At 36.8% G+C, this 19397-nt stretch overlaps 2 protein-coding genes across 2 annotated transcripts; one reads left to right on the top strand and one right to left on the bottom strand.

Moving 5' to 3' along the window:
- The first annotated feature begins 7673 nt into the window (after positions 1 to 7673).
- On the top strand, positions 7674 to 9280 carry LOC131638542 (lignin-forming anionic peroxidase-like). The gene is made up of 3 exons (XM_058909102.1): positions 7674 to 8168; positions 8246 to 8411; positions 8509 to 9280. The coding sequence occupies exons 1-3, from the start codon at positions 7758 to 7760 to the stop codon at positions 8904 to 8906; spliced, it is 975 nt and encodes a 324-aa protein (XP_058765085.1). The 5' UTR covers positions 7674 to 7757; the 3' UTR covers positions 8907 to 9280.
- Positions 9281 to 9760: 480 nt separating this feature from the next.
- On the bottom strand, positions 9761 to 11224 carry LOC131638564 (probable E3 ubiquitin-protein ligase ARI8). The gene has a single exon (XM_058909128.1). The coding sequence runs from the start codon at positions 11222 to 11224 to the stop codon at positions 9761 to 9763; it is 1464 nt and encodes a 487-aa protein (XP_058765111.1).
- Between the last annotated feature and the right edge of the window lie 8173 nt (positions 11225 to 19397).

The raw sequence follows: 19397 nt of genomic DNA, 5'->3' as shown, positions 1-19397 counted from the left end.
AGTCGACGAACGGCCTCCAGGTGACGTCGTCGTGCATCGTGCGGTCCAAGTACAGACGGTATGGTCCCACCGCATCGTTCCCCCTCTGGAGAGCGTATCTGGCGGCCTTGGGCATGGCGTCCACGTACGCAGGATCGATGTGAAAGCCGTGGATGCGGGAGAAGTAGGAGATGATCCAGCTCTGAAACAGAAACAAGATAATGTATTAAAATTAAATACGAAACATATATAAATAAATAAATATGATAATGTATTAAAATAAAACATACCGTAAGCAGTGTGCAGGATCCGACCAACTGCCTCGTCCTCCAGTTGGAGGCCTCATTCAGCTTCTGGTAGAGATATGCCAGAGTAGCTGACCCCCAGTTCCACTGGTGAACGGTATCCAGGTCCATGAAATAGCGGAGGTAGGCCACGTCGACGTACCTGGCACTCTTGTCCACAAAGCATGCAGCGCCTACCACATGCATGTACCAGCACCGGAGAGCGCAGCCGCGGTGGTACTCCCTGAATAGGTCGTTATGCTCCTGCTCGGCCTCGGCCGCCGCGTCAGGGTGGAACTCAAAATAGATGCTCAGTGTAGTGAACCGGACATGAGGCCCACAAGTCCTGACGCACTCAAAGTGAGCAACCTCGTGCGGCAGGCCCAAATAGTGCATCATCCACTCAATGGCCTCGACCCTCTGGATCCTGGAGTGGTCCAACAGCGGCCCCCTAATAGGCAGGTGGAGAAGACACTGGACGTCATGCAAGGTGATCGTCAACTCCCCCACCGGCAAGTGGAAAGAAGACGTCTCTTTGTGCCAGCGCTCCACAAATGCCCCCTGCATGCCGGTGCTGATGGTGGTGTACCCGGTCATGCAGAGCCCGCAAAGCCCTGAACCTCGCACATGGTCGTTAAACCACTGAGCTGCTGGTTTAAATAGACCGAAAATCTTCCTGGAGTGGTTCACCATTTTCAATGGCTCTCTCTCCTGTTACAAAAAAAACAAATAAGCGATAAATAAACGGTAAAATTATAAAAAATGGTGACAAATAAACGGCTAAGTTAAAAAAAATACCTCTCCCTCCCAGATCCGCCGAGCGACGTGATCCTGGTAGTGAATCAGCAGGGAAGTGTCAAAAGGCCCTCCCGGATAGCTATCCACCTCCTGCTCCTCCTCCTCCCCGACTGGAGGGTCAACATCCGGTATGACCTCCTCCTCCTCCTCATCCTCATCCTCCTCCTCTCGCTGGCGGGAAGAAGATACCCGAGCCAGCCTACTCCTAGAGCCTGAAGCAGATGAACTCTCCACCAAGTCCTGTGGAACGTGCACACGGCGTCCCCGGCCCCGCCCGCGTGTCGACGCCAGCTGCGCCGCCGCCCGCTCGCGTCTAGCCGACGCAGTCTGGGACTCCCTGCCCTGTCTGATGCGTGCTGGCTGGTTGCCTGACATGTTCCTGTAAACAATCGAAATCGATTAATATGCGAGACAAATGAAAAAACAAAAAAAAATGCACTTCTGATACAGTTCGGAAGTTCATTTCCGAAACTGGGATGGAGGTGTTTTCGGAAATGAACTTCCGAAACACCCCTGCGCAGAGCTTTTCTGCAACCTACAATGGCAGACCCCAAAATCAAACTTTAAACCTATGTCTACACATTCTAAACATCCTAAATACCAGTACCAACCTAACCTAATACATATTTTCCTATTTGTAAACACCCTAATATCAATTTTAAGCATATATCTAAATCTCATAATGCTTACCGATTGAAGAGGTTGGAGTGCTTTTTAATGTAGTATAGGAAGCTTGTTGGAGCCTTTGATGTTGCCTTGGAAGTCTTTTAACAAAATTTCGCCTTTGGTGTTGTTTGATGTTGGATTAGGGTAAATGAATGGGGTAGGGGGAGTGTTCTGCTTAATCTGCAGAACGCGCATTGTTTCGGAAGTTCATTTCCGAAATGGTGTTTTCGGAAATGAACTTCTGGAATAAGACAATTTTTTTTAAAAAAAGGCGCTTTCGGAGATGAACTTCCGAAAACACCTTTTTCATGCAGTTCGGAAGTTTATTTCCGAAGTCAGGGGTAGTTTGGGTTTTTCACCAGAGGTTAACTAGAAGGTTGGGAGGTTGGCAAAGAAATTTTCTTATTTGATTGTAACTTATGACTAACGAAGCATTTAGCCTTGACTTTTTTCCCCAATTTATACTATTTAGATTTGGAAAGAATTTCTTAGTCACGCGTATGAGTGGAAATAGGCTGGGCCGAGATAGGTTTTGCCAAAGCTAAGTCTGGCCTATCAAAAAAACTGAAGTCTAAGTCTGGCCTGTAGCCTGTCATAGGCTTGTTTTTTAGGCCTGAGCTTGACCTTTTCGAATGTCTGGTTAGCCTGTTAGCCTACATAAAAGCCTATTTGTTTTAGACATGTAAATAAGCAATTAAAATAATGTTTAAATAGACTATCTAACTAAAAAAAACTTATGAGAACAATGTTTATCAGATGTTTTCATCTTATTTTCACAAGTTCTTCGAGATAACCAAGTTTTATTAATGTATTTTAATTCAAAGTACAAAATATAACATAATGATAAGAAAAAAGTATTCATATTTATTTAAATAGGCTAGTCTGATAGGTTTAAAAGGTTTTTTTTATGGCCTGAGGCCTAGTCTTTTTAACGAAATAGGCTTATAAAAAAACCTAGGCCTTTTCTATTTAAAAATAATGTGTGGTCTAGCCTGAACATATATAGATTAGCCTGTAGGCCCCTGTTATCGGCCTGGCCTATTTCCACCTCTAGTCACGCAGAAGCTGAACCGAGGTTTTTGGCTCATCTTTATTTCAATGTGGTATGGATTTGGTTCTTTCATCTTTAGCATTTTTTTCTTCCTTGATAGTATAAATAATAATAAGTTTGATGGCTTTATAACATGGTCATAGTGAAAAATCTTTGAAAGTTGTGATTCATTTTGATGGTTTTAATACACATGTTTAGTAGCTTATATTATTCAATATTTGGACAACTAACCTCATATTCCCGTTAATATTAAATATTTTGATCAGTAACTTCATGTTCTCGTTAATATTCAATATTTTGATCAGTAATTTTGTGTTTCTGTCAATATTCAATAGGATTAAAAGCCTTTTACCCCTGCCATATAGGTGTGTTTTGATTTTTCCCCCTTAAAATTTTTTTTTGTAATAGACCTCACAAAATATATTACCAGACTTCATATTCCTATTAATATTCAATAATTTGATCATTAACTTCATATTCTCGTCAACATTCAATAATTTGATCAATACACGCCTGTATGGCAGGGGGTAAAAGACCTTTAACCCTATTCAATATTTTGATCAGTAACTTTATATTCTCGTTAATACTCAATATTTTGATCAGTAACTTCATATTCCTATTAATATTCAATAATTTGATCATTAACTTCATATTTTCGTCAACATTCAATAATTTGATCAATAACTTCATGTCCCCGTTAATGTTCAATATTTAATAAAGTTTTTAAACTGGCCTAAGATTGAAGCCTAATACGAGTACCATATTAAATGAGCATGTCTAAGATAATAGCAGACATAAAAGTATTTGCATTGTGGTATTTAAATATATATCCTATATAAGCATGTCTAAGATAGTTATTAGAAATACAATTACATAGTTACAAAATAGATTATATAGCATTGTTTCTACTATAATTGTTCAGAGCGTAACTCAGTAAAAAAAATTGATTTCTCGTGATAAAATATCAGTAGTTTAACCCAAAAAATTGAACTGTTCATTGTTGTCGCTACCATAATGTCTCTTCTTCTATGGCTATCATACTCGTATTGGAGGTGATATATAGGTTGGAGAGTATAGTCTCCTCTTTTGTACTGGGTTATGTTGTAACTGTGCTAAAAAACCTCTTTTAAGGCCCAAGAAGAAATTTGGGGGGAAAGAAGGGGATGTGGGGTCTTTTTTCTCTAACTCTATTTGCCCATCTTCTGCTTCGGATTCGATGGCCAATAAATGGAACCCTTGTCAAGTCACGGTTTTTCATGGTGAATATTCGGGAGAATCCGACGTTTTCAGGTGCAATAATAGAACCGTGGAAGCGATGCGACATGGAGGGAGAGATATCTTGTGGAAAGCTATAGAAGACCTGGGTATTGTTTCATTGCAGCCGCAAAAAGATTATAAGAAGAAAATTATGGATTAGGAAGAAAGTAGCAAGATTCATGAGGAAGGAGGGAAGGAGTAATCAAAAGGTACATTATGAGTATTGGTAGTCTTAATATTAGAGGGGGTGGGAGCTTGGTGAAGAGGAGGATATTTAATCAAATCATTGGTAAGGGAAAAGCTGATATTTTTTTTATCCAGGAAACAAAACTTTCTGCCTATTCGCTTTCTACAGCTAGAAGTTTTTGGCGGACAGAGGACATCGACTACTCTATTTCAAATTCTGAAGGTATGTCGGGTGGCCTTATTATTATGTGAAAAGTTGGTGATTTAGAGGTGTTGTGTAGTTTTAGAGGCTCTGGTTATCTGGGGATAAAAGTTAGATGGAAAGATAACTCATACTACGTTTTTAACATTTATTCTACTTGTTCAGTATCTCTGAAATGAATTCTATGGAATAAATTGATGTCACTAAAATCTAATAATACGGATGGTGAGTGGGTGATTGGAGGCGATTTTAACGCGGTAAAAAATATAGGGGAGAGAGTTGGCAGGTCTTGTTATGGTAATAACACAGAATGGAATGAATTTTCTAGTTTCATTAAGGATATCGGATTGGTGGACATACCGTGCAAAGGTAGAAAATTTAGTTGGCATAGTGGTGATGGTAAATCTAAAAGTCGAATCGACTGTTTCCTTTTGTCTGATATTGTGGTGGATAGGTGGGGAGTCGTGGGGCAGTTTATCGGTCAAAGTGAGATATCCTATCATTGTCCTATTTGGCTAGTGGTGGGCAAGGAAGATTAGGGTCTGAAGCCGTTTAAATTAAAAAATGAATGGTTCCAAAATAAGGACTTTTTGTTGTTTACAGAGAAAGAGTGGAAAGAATTAGACGTTCAAGGCATAGGCGATTTTTTGATGAAGGAAAAGTTGAGGCTTTTCAAGGTTAAACTCAAATGATGGAATATTCATGTGTTTGGGAAGACTATTTAGAGATGGAAGAGGGGTTAGGGAGATGAATGCTTTTGATGAGGTTGGAACGAGCACTGTAGTGGTGGAGGAAGAAAGGAGAAGGGCTAGTAGGAAGTTTTTGAGTAATCTCAAAATCAAGGAAAACATGTTAATTCAAAGAGCTAGAGTGAAGGGTCTCAACGATGGTGACGTCAACAACAAATACTTTCACGCGGTTATGAAGAAGAGTTTGAGGCGGAATCACTTAGGTTCTATCTCAACTTCAAGGGGGATTTTAAGCTCGGTCAGCGAAGTCAAAAAAGAAGTGTATGACCATTTTGGAAAGAAGTTCAAAGAGGATAATTTTAATAGACCGACGTTAGAGGAAGATTGTTTTAAGAGTTTGAATGAGGAGGATAGGCGTTATCTCGAACTTCCTTTTGGAGAGGATGAGATTAAAGAGGCGATTTGGAGTTGTGACGGATCAAAGAATCTGGGTCCGGACGGTTATTCTCTTTTGTTCTTAAAGAGATGTTGGTTTTTCCTTAAACATGATTAGGTGGCTTGCTTTAGAGATTTCCACTCCGCGGTTCTCTCTAAATCCATAACGTCGCCTTTCTTGGATTTGATTCCCAAATCCAATAATCTGTTGGATTTAGACGACTATAGACCTATATGCTTGGTAGGGTGTATATACAAGATTCTATCAAAATTGTTGGCGGGGAGACTAAAAAATGTTGTTGGTAAGGTCATTTCTTTTAGCCAAAGCACTTTTGTTCCCGGGAGGCAATTACTAGACGGAGTGTTAGTGGCTAATGAGATGGTGGATTTTGCGATCAAGGAAAAAAAAGATTTGCTTGCTTTTCAAGGTAGACTTTGAGAAAGCCTATAATGGTGGTACGACTAGGGAGTTTAAAGTCGAGAGGGGTTTGAGACAAGGAGATCCGATCTCTCCGCTTCTTTTTGTTATTGTGGCAGAAGAATTGAAAGTTTTGATTAATAAGGCGATGGAGAATGGCGTTTACGCGGGTTTCTATTTCAATAGAAATTGCTTCATAGATGTTTTACAGTTTGCGGATGATACACTTTTGGTTGGAGACGGAAGTTGGAATCACCTTTGGGCCATCAAATCAGTTCTAAGGGGTTTGAGCTAATCTCGGGGCTTGGCATCAATTTCCATAAAAGTAACTTTCAATCGGCATAAATATCAATTCTAACTTCATGGATGTGGCCACGGAATTTTTAGCTTATAGACGGAGAAAATAAGGAATTTTCGAAGGAGAAAAGTGCACGGGGAAAGGATCCTTTTCTTCTTGGTGGGTTGATATCCTTCTTCTGGAATATTATATTAAGAAAGATTTCTTCAACCGAGATTGTTGATTTTCAGTGGACAACAGATATAATTTATCTTTTTGGCGCTCGTTGTGGTTGGAGGCGGGAATCCTTATGAATATCTTTCATGTGTTGTTTTATGTTTCAAAGTTGCAGGAAGTTTCCGTAGCGGGAATGGGTGGATGGAATAGCGGCTTATGGAGTTGGGGAGATTTCGGAGTAGAGAGTTGGTCAATTTTGTTTGGATTTGGTTTGGAAGGATATAGCCGTTTGGATTGGTTTGATTGATTATAAAGCGGAGAATTTTTAGGAAAGTTTCTTGAAATGGACTTCGTTAAGCAAATTTTCGAAAGTTAGGAGAGGAAAGGAGGGAGTGGTGCGGTTGGCTTCTTGTTGGTATATTTGGTTGATTAGAAACGGGATTATTTTCAGAGGAGACTCGTGGAATATTTCGAATATCGTGTGGGGAGTAAAAGCGTTGGTTTGAAGATGAGCTAAATATAGGAAAAATCATGTAACCCAATTGTAATTTTTACGAGTTTAGTAAAAACCTTTTGTTTTATTTATCGTAACGTTCAATTGGCATGTAATTTTTCTTCTCGAGTTCGAGCTCGGTTTTTTTTTAGGTTCATGGAGAACTTCGGTTCCGTTTTCAATAGATTCTTGCTTTAAAAAAAAAAACAGTCTCTGAAAATATTGATTTTTTATTACAAGTTACACTTGTCCACTTTAAAAAGGAATTACTCCCACAAATATTAAAAGGAGTGTTACATATTGCATCACTTTCTGTAAAATAAAATATAAAAAATCCGTCTCAAGCTGTTATGTGAAAGTATGGTTGTCATGAAATACTTTTCAATAGATATAAACGTGAAAATATGACAGAATCAATCATCAGAAAAAGAAAACGGAGGTTGTCAATTGTTATAAGTAAGGGATAGTGTTTATAATAAATAATAGATTTTGACTCTTGATAATAGAATTGCATTAATAAATACTAGTCAAAGGAAAATATTGAAAAGTAGTAGAGATGGCATGGATGTGCTGAACTGGCAAGAAAAAAAAAATACTATTTGTCAATCAAGCAACCAACCAAAAGAGAATTGGTCACAATTGTGAATATGGAAAAGGTTGAGGAGCTAATTAGCAAACCGCGGCGGACATCAATGACCATGACACATTCTCTCCGAGTTTCTCTCTCTATCAACACACAACAAACTATATATGCATGATATTCTCTCTTCATTTCATATAATTCATTCTTGCTAACATTCATTCATATATATTTTCTCAAGTTCAATCATCAACACTTAAGTTACATGGCTTATACAATGATCTCTGCTACTAGTTTTGCTGTTACATTGGTGCTGCTAGCCACAATATCAATATCTGATGCACACTTGTCTTCTACTTTTTACGACAGTACATGTCCCGATGCACTAACCACCATTAGAACTGCCATTCGTACTGCTGTCTCTAAAGAGCGTCGTATGGCTGCATCTCTCATTCGCCTTCATTTTCATGACTGCTTTGTGCAGGGCTGTGATGCATCAATTTTGCTCGATGACAGTACCACAATCCAGAGCGAAAAGACTGCACTTCCAAATCTTAACTCAGTAAGAGGATTTCAAGTCATCGATAATGCAAAATCACAGGTAGAGAAAGTATGTCCCGGAGTCGTGTCTTGTGCAGACATAGTTGCTGTAGCAGCACGTGATGCATCTTTCGCTGTAAGTTTACAATTTGCATTGCATGCTTAATATTACTTCCTTTTGATGTGTATATTAATAATTTCATATATTTGCAGGTTGGTGGTCCATCATGGACAGTGAAACTTGGAAGAAGAGACTCTACTACAGCAAGTAAAAGTTTGGCCAATACCGACCTTCCATTATTTACAGACGATCTTCAAACTCTTATATCAAAATTTACAAATAAAGGTCTTACTGCTAAAGACATGGTTACTCTATCTGGTATATTTCATTTCTTTCAAAATTCCATATTTTTATATTTGTCACTATGTATCACCAAACATTTACTTATTGATCAATTTGATTTTAATTAACTCAGGTGCGCACACAATCGGACAAGCTCAATGCTTTACATTTCGTGGTAGGATATACAACAATGCTAGTGACATAGATGCTGGATTCGCTAGCACTCGCCAACGTGGTTGTCCATCTACCAGTTCCACTTCAAACAATCAAAAGTTAGCAGCACTGGACTTCGTTACACCAAATTCTTTTGACAACAACTACTTTAAGAATTTAATTCAAAAGAAGGGTCTTCTACAATCTGACCAAGTTCTTTTCAGCGGAGGATCTACCGATTCTATCGTTTCTCAATACAGTCAAAATCCCACAGCTTTCAAATCTGATTTTGCAGCTGCTATGATAAAGATGGGAGATATTCAACCATTAACCGGATCCGCCGGAATCATAAGAAGCATTTGCAGTGCTCCCAACTAATTCTACAAATTCACAAACAATCAATTGCTATTCTTTTATTTATTTTTGTTCTTGTGTATTCAAATGTAAAGTGTTAAATCATTATGTACTATTATAGCTTTATTATGAATGTATTTCAAGATTTTCATTTCAAAAGTTAGGAAAGGAAATGAAGGTGTTTTATGGATGGTCATTTGTTGGAATTTTCGGTTGGTGAGGAATGGGATAGTGTTTAGAAAAGATACGTGGAACATCGATAACATTGTTTGGAGTTCTATGTTTTTGGCTTAGAGGTGAGTGGTTATTGGAAAAATGACCCGAACCAATTGTAACTTTTATAATCTTAGCAAAAATCCTCTGTTGTTTTTATCTTAAAGAGTCAATTGGCGTGTAATTTTTCTTCGGGGAGTTTCTATCTCGCCCTTCTTCGGGTAGAACCAGAGGTTGGGAACCGACTGGTGTGTGTTTGAGCCTTTATGATACATTTTTCAATATAATTTACAATCACACTGTAATTAATGCGGCATTATGCATATACTACAACAACAGCAGCCACAATATTGATGCGGTCTGCAATTTAAAACAGTGGACATAACTATACTAAAATTATCAAAGAAAATCGTAGAGTTTAAATAAATTACTTATTAAAGATTACGAAATCTATCAAATTAAAAATAAAAAACTGCCTACGGATCAAAGTGCAATTCACAGGGAATACACTTGCATGCCATTGTAGAGGCAACAAACTGACAAGCCATAAAAAGAAACTCCTAAACAAGCATCACCCTCAAAGAACAACACCAAAAAGAAGAGCAAGTTAGATCTCAAGCCAACAGAAACACTACCGCCGGATCAAAAACCAATTGACTCCATTGTCAACCAGTATAGTTTTTCAAACGCACAACAACATCAAGACTATTCTCTAAATCTTTAACCCAATTCATGAAATATCTTTCAGTCACCCCAGTTAGAGATACTAGATTCAGTCGAAACTTTTCATCTTCTGTATCATGTTTTTGCACCAGCCTTCTGAACCCAATATCAGCACATTGATGAAGCTTATCCAAAATAACTTGAGCTATTCCTTGGATGTGATCAAAAACCTCAATCTTAGCACTTTCATCTTCAGGGAGATAGTATCCATATACATAACTCCATTTGAGAATTCCTCGAAGTTCAACCACGAGTTTCAATGTATACAATAATTCTAAATAAGTTCCATACTTACTCGTATACAATGATTTACTCATCTTCATCTTATTCAAGTTTTGAAGAGCCCTTTTTCTTGAAATTTCATTGTTAGCCCAACCTTGATGGTAGTAACTATACCTGTCCAGTTGATTTTTCGCGTGGTTATTAGGTTTTACATCTTCAAATACCTGAACTTGTTCGAGTTGTGTTGCATAACATATACATCGACCTTGGAGACAAAACCAGCAAAAATCGAAGTCACATTTGCATATCATATGATTACACCCTTTGTTTTTCTGAATGGGAATCTTACAATTAGGGCATGGTTTTGTGTTAGCCACAATCCAACCACTAGTAGTGAGTTTAATTTCAGAACTAGTCTTTTTCATCCATTTAGCAACAGTTTCACAATCCACAGGTGTATGAGCTTCTTCCCCACAATTCCAACAAAAAACATGACAACAAAAGCATGTAACATCATAATTCATTCTAGACCTAGAACTACTAGAATCATGAAACAGTGTTTCATAACTTATAGCATAACAACAATTTGGAGCAGGACACCACTTCAATTCCTTATCATTGTTGTTTTCCACATAAGACCTAAGCAAAAAATAATCATATTGAAGCTTTCTAGACTCACTTGCTAATTGTTGAATCATGTCTTCATCTATAGCTGCATCACAAGAAGGTTGAGGGCATTTGAGTTTGAAGCAGTTGTGATTGTTGATATTTGTATCAATATACTGATTCCAACAATCAATGCAAAACGGATGACCACACCATGATGACCTAATCTCATCATTAGAAAAGGTTTCAAAACAGATATTACATTCTGAATTTGGAAACCCTAATTCTACTTTTCCCGGTTCTTCTGATAACCCTATGGTTTTTAGAACTTTTTCATGGTTATCTAACCATGATTCACAAACATCGCTCAAGTTCCATTTGTAGTAAGTGAGTAGAAGGCATGCAACAGGTCTTGATATGGTGAGAACCAACATGGCTTCTTTGATTTCATCATCTTGAAGACACTTTATATGAGACTCACTCAAAACTGTGAAACGAGGTTGTTCTAAAGTTTCAAGGCTAGTTAATAATTCGCCTTCTTCGTCTTCAATGTTGGGGAAGTCAGTTAATGTTGTCATTGTAGAGGATTCCAAGGAGGAGGACAACCACTGCTTAAACCCTAATAATGATTAGCATTAGTGATTTGATGTATAAACTCTTGGATTTAGTTTAAGTAGATACCTAATACTACTTATGATTCAATATATAGGCAATATTTGAGATTTTTTGTATGTAAGATACGATCTTATAGGCTAGGGAATATATAAATATTATATTTTAGTTATATATTAATATATTTCAATCTCTTAATTTATCAAGTGATATTTTATCGTATCATAACTTTATTTAAACAACTTATTGGAATATGTGATTCTATTTATTTTTATCAAAACATTTTAAAATGAATTGATATTGAAAATATATATATCTTCTTAAAGTTTCTAAATGATTGATACAATTTTATAATTTCATTCAATTAGAGATTAAAATTATTTATATTTATTTGATGTATTATATTTGATCTTATCATATTAAGAAAGTGAAACATGGTCGGCGGACGTCGTAGACTGGATGTAATCAACGGATGAGGGGTGTATCTGCGGATACTCGATGCCAAAGTCAATATGGATTATAGAGGTACAAGGTTTAGGTTAGAAAAGTGAATGTTTGACTCTCCATCGATCAGAGGAGGGTATTTATAGTGAGCCTCCAACGCAGGACTAATGGTCTCCATTATGGGCGAAAGTCCAAGCCCATAATGAATGATTGTCAGGATTCACACGTGCACGTGGAGGGTGAGCAACATGTGCTCACCATCTTGGGCCAAATGCCCCGTGATCTTCGGAGGCATGGGCGGAGTGTCCGTTGCGGGAGGCGAAATCGTCTTCCTTGCCACGCAAGACACGGGAGGCAGTTGATGATGTGTCCTCGGGTGAGGAGTACGTGGGAAATGTTCTCTCCACTGCCCTAGCAGATTAGGCCAGTGTATTGGGTCATCCTCGACACGGATGTGAATTGTCCCCTGCTCGACAGTGGGCCAGCTCTAGGCCTAGTCAAGAACAGGAGACCCCTAAGTCGTTGGTCGTAGACATAGGAGTAATGACTTAGTGTCAACTCGTGCATCGAGGAGGATCGATGGGCACAACACGAAGCAAGTTGCATTCGAGCCCGTAGTGGTGAGCTCGTGTCATCATAGACGTTGCTCGTCGTGGGTGTCTATTGTTTGTGAGTTTGCGAACGTACGGACGATATGTATTGCCAAGGTTTTAGTCGACAATTTCACTTGGCCAAGAAAAGTTTCTAGTATCACAAGGGTCTGAGTACGCACAAGCTCGTTGTTGGAGGCATTGTAAACCACGTCGAGGAGACAATTTTGAGTATGTACCATCTCATTGTTTGGGGCATTGTAAACCACGTCGAGGAGTTTTTTGTTTTTGACATATTGATCGGGTTTAGTGTATGATCCTCGCGAGTCGCCTTTCTGCTCGTGTGTAACACCCCGTTTTAATTTAAATTGTTTATAAATTAAATAATTTTGCGATGTGGTGTTTTTGGTGTATTTCGTGAATGTAGGAATATGTTGTTGTGGTTTAGTGAGAGGTTAGTACCTTAGATATGATATAAGTTGAGGTATTAGGGGTGTATGACCGAAAACATAGTGGCATAGAGGTGTAGTGAGAAATCAGTATTTATTTTGTTACTATTAGAATAATAGAATAGTTATTATATTTTATTTTATTTAAAATAATTATTTTAAATGAAGAGGGACAAGGTTGGAATTATGATTTAGGGGTCTTAGGGTCAGTGTTGGAATATAATAGAATTGAGAAGAGAAAAGAGAAGACAAAACGTAACAACTGAACAATCGTAGAAGAGAGAAGAGGAGAAAGAGCACTAGGAGTCTAGGGCAAAGGATTCTCTAGTAGAAAGCTTAAAACCGTCAAATCCAAGGTAAGGGTGGGGTTCTTACACTATAAGGGTTTGTATTATGATAGGTATGGTAGAAATTAAGTTACATAATTGTATATCCATGTTTGTGTGAATAATTGGGTTTTTGAATGTGTTTATGATGTTATGGTTTATGTATGATTTCGGTGAAATTGGTGGAATTGGTGTTTATATATGAATGATTATATGATGCTGGTGTTAGACTTGAAAAATTGTGACCTATAATGATTTTCTGATATGTAAAATATGGGTTTTGGGGGTTTTGAGGGACAAAAATCGTAGCAGAAAAATTGAAGGTTTTTGGCCTCTGCAACAAATGTAATCGGTTACGCTTCTGGACGTACCCTGTTACACTACTGCTGACAGATTTTTATAAAACTTTAAAAAGCCATAACTTTTGACTCGGGTTTCCGTTTGACGCGCTGTTTGGACTGTTTGGACTGTTTGGAAGCTAAAAATAATATCTTTAATCTAATAATGATTTTGGGTTTTTAAATTAATAATTTTCTGTTGATAATTTATATCTTGTGTGTCAGTGCTGTATGTAATTAATGCAATGATTTTGGTGATAATTGATGAGGATGTGTTGGGATGATGATCCTATAATGTGTAGACTATATTACGATGTTGTTGTTGTTGACCTGAAAAGACAAAAATCAATGTTGAAGGTGTATGTCTTGTCGTTTTATTATGATGTTGTTGTGATTGAAGTGATGATATTTTTGAATGAAGTGTGGATAAATTGCATAATATATTGTATGATGATGTTGTTGTTGCTATTGTTGTTGCTGGCCTGGAATGGCATAATGTTGAGGGTTGATGCCCTATTATTGCATAATTATATTGCAGTATGACGATGTTGTTGTTGGCCTGGATTGGCATTGTTGAAGGCTTACGCCTTGTGGTTGCATAATTGTTGTCGTTGTGTTGCATTTTATGATGTTGCATTATTGAGTCACATACATTGCATTTTTACGATGGCTTGGATTGGCAAATTAAGATGGCCTCAAGCCCATTGTATGGATTGAGTGCAAACAGCGAAGAAGGCTTATGCCTTGTTGATGCCTCTAATAACTGGTAATTTGTGAAGGGGGCTTATGTCTTGTTGGTACCACATGCATTTGCACAGTGTCGGTTATATTGCATTTTCATAATGATGATACGATATTGATTTGGTTATTAATGAATGATGATGTACCGTCGGTTGACTAAATTTGCTAATGTTTTATGAAGTGGCGAATTATGCATGAACTATATCTCCTATATTTATTATTAGGCATTTCTTTATATTGTATGATATCTCATCTCTTCTGTTTGAATGTTACCCATATGTTGGTAACGTTCATGTAATAAGGAATGAAGGCTAATTATCTTCGGTAGTTCGAGTCGGTGTCGTCGCTCTGATACGTAACACTCGGGGGGGGGGGGTGAATGCTATTTTGATTTATCGTTGAATTTTATTCGATTATTGACAATGGCGGAGCCACGTTGGGACAGGAGGTGGCCATGGCCACCCCAACATTTTAATTATTATGATATTTATATATAGTATTTGTACATATATAGACTAGGAACTGAATGGCTAAGTGATTAAAGACTGCTTTGCAACTTTAAAAACCACGGTCCTACTCTTAGCATAACCATTTTAATGTTTACATTTTTTTAAGGTAATGTGAATATTAAAATTTGATCTTAAATTTATCAGCTTAAATTCAAAAGCTTATACCTCTACGATTATAATAATTTTTTTTAACCATTTTAATATTACATTTTTTTAAGATAATGTGAATATTAAAATTGAATCTGAAATTTATCAGTTTAAATTCAAAAGCTTATACCTCTACGATTATAATTCAGAATATTAATGGTAATATGTATTTATTTCTATTAATATCACCATTTTAATATTTAAGCTCAATTATAATGGTTACCATTTTAATATTTACATTTTTTTAAGGTAATATGAATTTATTTCTATCTCATTTTTAAATTGTCATGTGATCGTGGATGCAATTGTGAGTATTACAATTGCAATTATTATGGTTATTATATTGCGTATTGCGGCGGTTGCTCTATGGATTTTAGTTGAGAGGTGTTTGAAATATATTCTTTAAAAATATTTGATGTTACAAATTTTCATTACATAGAAAGTAAGTTGAATTTTGAGATTATGAAATTTTGTATTTCAATGAGATTATAGCGAGAGGCATTCTTTTAATACACAATTCAATTATGGTCTAATGCGGTTGCAAAGACTATTAGATTAGTCATATTGCGGCTATAATTGCGATTACGTACTGTAATTTAAAATCATGTTGTGTATACTATTTATATTTGTGGCCCCCTCTAAATATTAAACCTGGCTCCGCCACTGATTATTGAAGTACTTGTTTAACTTTGATGATATCTGTTGTTGAACCAAGTTGTTTTGTTGTCTTATTTGAATCATAAATGTTTTTTTCGATGCTAAATAAAAGATGTTTTGAAGACTATTTGGTTGTTATCAGTTCATCCTAATTTTGGAAGTGTTATGTATCTATTTTATATATGAGCGGTGTTAATTTTACGAAAAAAATGTGACATCCCATTGTGATGATAAGATTTTTTTATACTCTAATTTTATTATTCGACAGGGTAAAATGGGTTGTTACATTAGTGGTATCAGAGCAGGTCGGTTCGTCCGACCAAGTTGTCGAGTCAGTAGAGTAATGTGACAATTGAATACTGCCGATGTGTTGTTTCTTAGTACGGGACAAGTGTGTGAAACACTGTCGGTGCTTTCATGTTGTTCTAATAATTTGTTTGCAGGAGTGGGATTAAAGCAAGTGGCGAAGAAGCTTATGCTATTCTGAGATGGGTCATGTGAGAACAGTTGGTTCAGTTTGTCGTGGATTGCATAAGTTGGTGAGACTACGTTGTTTTTCGATTTCGAAGGAGGTACAGATTCGTGAATTATATCTAGTGGTCATGTCGAAGTGTCCTTGAGAGGGAATGATCAAGTGTTTGTGTTATGCGTATCTTTAGGATTGGAGGTGATAACACGAAAATATATCGTATTATTTGACTAAATTAACATAAATTATGTCTTTATTATATATTAATTATATTGTTTTATTTTAGTATTATGCTGGTATTCTTATCTTATCGCAGGTATTTAATTTATTTCGAGTTTGAGTGAAAAGCATAGCATTTTGCGAGAAATTACCGGAAAGTGAAGGAAATAAAAGGACCGTAATTAGAAGCCCAATATTGAAGAAGAAAATAGAAGAAGAAAAAAAATTAAAATATATATATATATATATATATATATATATAAAGTGGTGGGGACACCCGTCCCTCACCAAGGGGACACTCGTCCCACATGCTTCACGTGAAAAAGGAAGAGAAAGAAAGTGGTGGGGACACCCGTCCCTCACCAAAGGGACACCCACGCCCACTTTCCTTGTCACTACAGGGACGTGCGTCCCTCACGCAAGTGGTCCCCGCCACTTGCGTTTTTCAGTTTAAAATTTTACCGTTTCAAACTGCTCCGCTTCTTCAGCAACTCGCTATTCTTCAGCATTGCGACTCAACACACTGAAACCCACTCTCCCCTAAATTCTCTCTTCAGCAACTGCATCTTACAACTATATAAGAAGAAGAAACCAACTTGATTAGGTTCCCTTCGTCCACCGTTTTTACCCAGAAATTTGATTAGAATTTAAGCATTTTATTTTCCAGTTTTCTTTTCAATTTCCATTCCTGTTTCAGCTTTTGGTTTCTACACCGGAAATCAAAAGCCCCTTAGTTTGGTTTTAAACTTCCAGAATTAGATCTAGGTTTACTATTCAGTTAATTTATTTCTTCTACAATTGGTTTGTTTTCCGAGAGATAAAGAAGCAAAAGCCTATCGGTCTGTGGAGGATTTGCGTCTGATACTCAAAGCATATTTCAATCTTCAATTTAATTTCCAGGTTTTTATATTTATATGTTTTTGCCATTAATTTCCATATCTGATAACATGTTTGAGTTTATGTCTGTTTATCATTATTATTCTGGATTTGTTATTAATATCATGTCTGGCTAAACGTATTAATACCGGTATGTCATCTTAAGCGAAGGAATTCAGTAACGAATTGGCATAAATATCTTTTTACAATCAAATCTGTTTTCTGGTTCGATTCTTAATTTAAATATTATAACTGTTTATTACGAGAGTAAAAGCAATATAGAGGTTAAAATTAATAAGAACGAGAGTTTGCAATTTTAACTGGACAGTGAGAATGAAACGTTAGTTTTGAATACAGCGAGAGCGCTTTAAGATTAACTGAATTTTATTTTTTTTCAAAAAGTATTTTTGGAGTTTTAAATGATACAGCGAGAGCGCTCATTTAGGTTCAATTTTGTAGTCGGAGTCAATAAACACGAAAGTGTGAGATAAAGATTTTTAAATAAGTAAATTTCACTGAAAAAAGGATTTGTGTCATTAGGAAAAAAATGCCAACAAGTTACCGAATCCCTGAAGTTAGATAATTACATACCGGTGTTTCCCCATAATTAATTTTAGACTCTCTTAAATTACTTTGCTCCCCGTATTTCGTTAACCAACATCATTAGCCTTAGATATACACCGCAACATTAGATAACAGTAGGTTGATTTTTAGTCCTTTGGGTTCGATAATCTTTAAAGCTACGCGATACGACTGTGCACTTGCAGTCACGAATCTATAGACATACTAAGTTGCGATCAGGAGGGCGATTTTATGACTAAATGTGTGGCCGCTGTGTGTAAGTCCTAATGTATTTTCGAGAATAACTGCGACTTGTCGTTAGAGCGAGATGTTGGATTAATTTGAGGTTATCCTTGGGGTGAACTGTTGGAAGTTAAACAAAGTGATTACGATTTTTTTGATGAGTCGATGATGATTCTTATGGCGGGAGATACATGTTAAGCAAATAGGATAACCCTTAGAAGATGAAGCTCAGATGGTTGCAATGCGTTCAACACTGCATGTTGATCGTGGAGTTGTCAGTGTTGAGTTACCATTGTGTGTGATTTCAATGTTTTGAGTAGTGATAGAGGGATGAACTGCTGTAAATTTGTTGTTAGAATCATATAAGTGATTATTGAATGTTGATTGGTGTTGTGGGATAGTTGTGGATTGCGAGTCAGAGTCAAAACTCGAGGAGAATGGGGTTTTGAGATGATAAAAAAGTTGCAGATTTTTGGTTCTGCAACAAGTGTAACTGGGTACGCTCCTGACCGTAACCGGTTACACAATGATTTTTGGGGTCTGGGAGACGTTGACGTGAGGACGTAACCGGGTACGCTCCTGGTTGTAACCGGTTACACCGTCCTTCTAAGGTATGGACGCGATGGTGTGATGTGGTAACCGGGTACGCCCCTAGATATAATCGGTTACCACTAAAGCAGATAGTTTTCTGAAAACTTCAAAAATTCATAACTGGAGTTCTGGACGTCTGATTCGAGTTTCGTTTGAAGCCCTGGAAAGCTAACGGAATGAACTTTGTTTTAAAAATGGTTGCAGTACTTGGAATGGATTAGTTTGTCTCATGGTGATGTCTGATGAGTGGTGTAGCTGTTGTTGATCTTGCCCTTAGTACCAGGTACAAGTGGTAAAGGAAAAGTAAATTCAATAGAGATTAGAACTATGTATATAATGGCAAGGTATCGACGTGTGTCAGAGAATACTTGGAGTGTTTCTATCACTAATCGGATATGGGGATGGTATTACCAACATTGCGATTGGAATGAGATACAATGTGAAAATATATGGGTCATCAATATTGTGAGATTTAAGGAAAAATTAGGGATTTATGAATGTGGTTGAAGTCCTTTACATGGATAAATATTTCAATTAAAACAATACGAATTATAATGTGTTTGGTACATTATCATTTTTTAGTTGGAGAATGATTAACATTTGCATGATGTTAAGTGAGTGTGAAATAGACTATTATAGGTTTTAGTGATGGTGTCGCTTCGACATGGTCGACTAAGAAGAAATCTGTGGAAGCATCTTTAAACCGCATTAAAAATTATTGAATTATGGTATTTTAGGTGATTTGAGTACAAGTACTAACCTGTACAAACAGACAAGAGAGAGAGTGAACTTAGCCTTTCTAATTTGAAAAAGTGGATTATTTGGATAAAAAAAATCTATATTGTTTGTTTTATCTATCTACTGTTTTTTTATTGTTACTTTTTTTATTGCAAAAGAGATTTTCTTTAAAAAAATGATTAAAGGTCAAATATTTAACTAGTAATAAAAAATAAAAAATCGAAAACGTTGGAAGGTTATG

The sequence above is a fragment of the Vicia villosa genome, unplaced genomic scaffold (genome assembly GCF_029867415.1).
Source record: "Vicia villosa cultivar HV-30 ecotype Madison, WI unplaced genomic scaffold, Vvil1.0 ctg.002327F_1_1, whole genome shotgun sequence".
Classification (NCBI taxonomy): Eukaryota; Viridiplantae; Streptophyta; class Magnoliopsida; order Fabales; family Fabaceae; genus Vicia; species Vicia villosa.
The sequence above is the reverse complement of the archived record's forward strand: the minus strand, read 5'-3'. Positions and strand labels throughout refer to the sequence as shown.